General features: G+C 45.1%; 2 protein-coding genes across 4 annotated transcripts in view; one reads left to right on the top strand and one right to left on the bottom strand.

Annotated features, from left to right (window-relative positions):
* Positions 1-2441, top strand: part of angptl2b (angiopoietin-like 2b) — a 4336-nt gene extending 1895 nt beyond the window's left edge. The window contains 2 exon segments of the mRNA XM_042102377.1: positions 913-1183; positions 1505-2441. Of these exon segments, the coding sequence (XP_041958311.1) occupies positions 913-1183; positions 1505-1704 (471 nt within the window). The 3' untranslated portion in view covers positions 1705-2441.
* The window catches only part of ralgps1 (Ral GEF with PH domain and SH3 binding motif 1), a 171186-nt gene that overhangs the window by 96959 nt on the left and 69227 nt on the right, over positions 1-5000 (bottom strand). The window lies entirely within an intron of this gene.

Here is a 5000-nt window from a genome sequence, read left to right as displayed (position 1 = left end):
TGTCTGAGATGCTATCTGACCGACAGATATACCGGTACTCGAGAGCTAGCTCCGTTTCTGCACAAGAAAGAACATGTTCACAATCGAAAAGAGCATCTTAAGACCATATCCGCCAACACACTTCTCAGCCAGTGGCTCAGCCATAAATATCTATTTTTTTTTTTCCATCCATTAGCTAGCGTTTAATAAAACTATATTCAAACGATTGCAGTCCCCTGTGCAGGCTTGTAACAGTCCCCATCCCAAGGCAGAGATATTATTTAAATCTAGGTTTTCTAATGCTCAGCCAAACGAGAGGAATAAACCCTCCGTCGTTAAACTTCGCACAGAGGAATCCTGCACGACCATAATTGGGTGGCCGTGTCGAACACAGCAGTCCGACTGGATTCTATTAGAGCCCAGCTCTCAGGGGGATTTCAGCTCCGAGCGGATGTTGCCAACGCACACACACACACACACTCCCCTCACACACTCTCTTTCTCTCTCACACGCACACACATACATACACACACACACACACACATACACTCCCCTCACACACTCCCCTCACACATTCTCTCTCTCTCTCTCTCTCTCTCACACACACACACACACACACACACACACACACACACACACTCCCCTCAAACACTCTCTTTCTCTCTCTTTCACACACACACACACACACACACACACACTCTCTCTCTCTCTTTCTCACACACACACATACACACACTCTCATCACACACTCTCTCTCTCTCTCTCCTCTGCAGCAAGGCTTTGGCAACATTGACGGTGAGTACTGGCTGGGCCTGGAGAACATCCACTGTGTGTGTGTGTGTGTGTGTATCAGGGCTCTACACACACATATACACTCCCCTCACACATTCTCATCACACATTCTCTCTCTCTCTCTCTCTCTTTTCTCTGCAGCAAGGCTTTGGCAACATTGACGGTGAGTACTGGCTGGGCCTGGAAAACATCCACTGGCTGACGAGCCAGGGCAACTACAAGCTGTTGGTGACCCTGGAGGACTGGGCAGGCAGGAAGACCTTCGCCGAGTACGCCAGCTTCCGCCTGGAGCCCGAGGCCGACTTCTACCGCCTCCGCGTGGGACGCTACCACGGCAACGCCGGCGACTCACTCACCTGGCACAACGGCAAGCAGTTCACCACGCTCGACCGTGATCACGACGTCTACACAGGTGAGCAGTGCAAGGCATTCACACACACACACACACACACACACGCGTACACACATGCACGCACGCACGCACACGTACGCACACACACACACACACACACACACCGTGCATATACACAGACAGACTACATCTGTCATTCATCTGTCAATCAGACTAAATCTGACATTGTTCATGCAACTCGTCATCATCCTCATGTCCCATTCTCTTACTCTTACTTGATACGATACTTGAATTCTACAACTCAGTATTCTACTGCCCTCCATCTAAATGTCTGATCCACATTCTCCATTCTGCCCCCCTCTAATTGCCCCACTGCCCCAGGTAACTGCGCCCACTACCAGAAGGGTGGCTGGTGGTATAACTCCTGTGCCCACTCCAACCTGAACGGCGTGTGGTACCGCGGCGGCCACTACCGCAGCCGGTACCAGGATGGGGTCTACTGGGCGGAGTTCCGTGGCGGGGCCTACTCCCTGAAGAAGGTGGTGATGATGATCCGGCCAAACCCCAACACCTTCCACTAGGGCTACGGTGGCCCTACTGGGACACACTGCAGGGGCCCGACTGCCTTTAATGGACACATTTCCCACTCCTTCCCTTGCTCCCGCGGGCGGAACTCTGACATCCAAAGAGAAGCTAACTCACATCTAACCCTTTTAATCTCATCTGGACGTTTCTGTGGACATTCTCCTGCTACTCCGGACAGCTTGGGTGAGAAGCAGAGAGACTGACGGCAGTGGACACACACACACACACGCGCGCGCCCACACACACACACACACACACACACACACACACACACACACATACACACGCGCACACACAAACAGCCAGAGAAAGACTGGTGCACGGCCCTGTTGCTACTGTTCTGAGCTCTGCCTCGCGTCCCTCTCTCCGGAGACAGACTTCTCTAGGATCCGAACGCCACGTCTCAATCTGAATGTACCGCTCAAAGCAGGAACTTCCTCCAAGCGCTTCTCTTTTCTTCCACCATAATCAGCACATGGATATCATATGTTACACTTACTAGCTATCGCATTTATTGTTATGACAATACCCAAGACACAGGGGACTGGTCGTTTAGAACAGGAGCGGCGGCTCAGTGGTGGAGGGAGAAGCACAGCATAATATTAAGGTTTTGCACCTCCGTTCTAATGTTACGTCACCATTTGTTTACAACTAGAGTGGTAGGCAAGAATGGTAGGCAAGCCTACAACAGTCGGGTTGCATAGGCTACACATAGTTACAAATAGTTTTAAAATTGAAATTTTAATATCAAATATTGATCGGGATGCCGACCACTTGTGTAGGCCCTAACAGTTGGTTTTACAATAAGAAGCAAAAAGGCGACGAATGATCGTTTAGCCTACCTATCCTCGTGGTTGTGGAGGATGATCGTTAGCAGCTGTGAAGTCTTTTATTCTCAAGATGGCCTAATGGTGTAGCCTAGGCCAGTGGTTTTCAAAGTGGGGGCCGCGAGGGGGTGCCAGGGGGGCCTCAGCAAGTTGGAGGGAAAAATAAAAGCAAGAAATAAATACATTTGAAACATTTAAAATATACCTATTACTATGAGGGTGGTTATACAATGCCATTATAATAATGTGACGCATATCTGAACATATTTCCCATGATAATGACTGGGAATAATAGTAGAGTGATGGCTCTCATATAGCAGAAAGCCCCAAATGACATTTTTACACACTGTATGCTCCATCGCGACGTGGTTGTGGCTAAAATAATTATTAGGATTAGCTTAATGTATTTGTACATTTGCCGTAGTATTGTCGATGGGTTTAATTAATAAAACATCAAGGGGGTCCCTGGCCAGAACCTAGTGGTATTTGGGGGGCCTTGCCGTGGAAAAGTTTGGGAACCCCTGGCCTAGGCTACTGTCTACGAAGACGTAGGCTAAAATACAACTACCTACAGTCATCCAAAAATGAATTGCCAGAGATAGGCTATGAAGGGAAAAAGTGCAGGATTTTAAACATGCATATTTTTACCGGAACAGTTTTGTCTCGTGAAATTCGTGCTTGTGGACATCGATCACCTATCTCCTGTCCTTCTATTTCAAGTTATCATGAGTGTCATTTGATTATATAATCACAACAAATGCTAATAAATGAAAACAGAATAGGCTCATGTGCTATAGCCTACAGGTCAGTTAGGCTAACTCCCGTATGTAAAAATAAACTGATTTGATCCTATGAATTGTTTAGCGATCATACACAACTTAACACAGCAACCTCAAACACCACTGTTGGACCTAGGCTTCTGCTTCAGTCATGTAAGAATAGCAGTTTATGAATTATCTTTACCCGTTTAATCAAGTCCACATGACCAAAATAACAGCATAGTGCTATTTAAAGGCTGAGCTAGCATAACAGCCTAATATAGCAATGGATAACTAATAAAAAGTATCATACAATTAATTAACAATCACTCACATTCTGAGTTTTTCTGGGTGGTTATATATCTATGCAGATCGTCTTCAAATAAGACATCACTGTTATGTTATAATATGTTACAGTATTCATGACTTTAACGCCATTAATGTTACATGATGCTGACTGATGCTGGCTATAACTGTAGGCTACCGTTTAACGTCTGCTGAGTCTACATGCCTACCAAAACTGTCGCTGTTCAGTTGAAGTTGAATGATCAAATATTGTTTGATTTTGTGTCAACTTTCAGAGGGAAGACGTTCCTTTCTGGCCAAATTTCACAGCTTCTAAGAAAGTCTATCGTCTTCGTGTAAACCGAGTTTTGAACAGACAAAAAAAAGTTAGGCTACCATTAGTTCTAGGCTACATGCAGGTTCTCTCATAACGTTATCGATACAGATCAATGCACCAAATCAGGGCGATTTTAGCGAAATAACGTTCCTGTGACAGGCTATCAAATATTGAACAATGGGATAACGTTTCATCATCACCTTTATTGATGCCTGAAATGTTGACATTGCTGAAATACAGAGATGTAGCCTACTGAGAGGCAGCTGCAGACAACGATGTTCAATGGGTTCTCTTGTCCCTTGCCTACCAGGTGGATGTAAACAAAGCTATAGAACCTAGAATACGTCACATGAAAAACGTTATATAAACATAAAAATGCACATAGACACACACAAACACACACACACACACACACACACACACACACACACACACACACACACACACACACACACACACACACACACACACACACTCTCTCCTCACACTCTCTAAAGTGTTTAGATATTGAAATGCTTCCTAAAAATGCACATAGACACAGGACATTGTATCCGGTGAAACATAATAGCCTTTCATAGCTTCTGAGCTGTACTAGTATCTGTTTATTCTTGCCACAGAAAATAAATTCATTATTTATTTCAGGGATCACTAACAAACAGTGCATTTCTTAAAAAGGTAAACTTCTACTTAAGAACACACCTGCACATAGGCCTGAAATAATTCTGAAATGTCATTACATAATATAATCTGTCTTACATGACCAGAATATCATCTTTTTCATCAAACACAGGAATATAAACTGGTTTGAAATAGGACTGTTCCCAGTTTACAGAAAGGGAACATTTCGTCTAAGGACAGAGTTCTTTAGGCATATAAAGGGAACGTGTGGTGCTAGCATGAGCTAGGCTAGGCACGAGCTAGGCTCCTTGTATAGAAGATGGGAGTGTCGTACGACCTGATTTGAAGATGGCAACGTCTGTCAGTGCTGTGTTGCCAGTCTGTCTGTATGGGCACAGAGTATTTTAGGATGTCCAGTCAGAGACAAACACAGCAACCTTATAACCGGACTCACTGAGATTATAAAC

Source organism: Alosa sapidissima, chromosome 8, assembly GCF_018492685.1.
Source record: "Alosa sapidissima isolate fAloSap1 chromosome 8, fAloSap1.pri, whole genome shotgun sequence".
Lineage (NCBI taxonomy): Eukaryota > Metazoa > Chordata > Actinopteri > Clupeiformes > Clupeidae > Alosa > Alosa sapidissima.
This window is presented reverse-complemented; position numbering and strand designations above follow the sequence as displayed.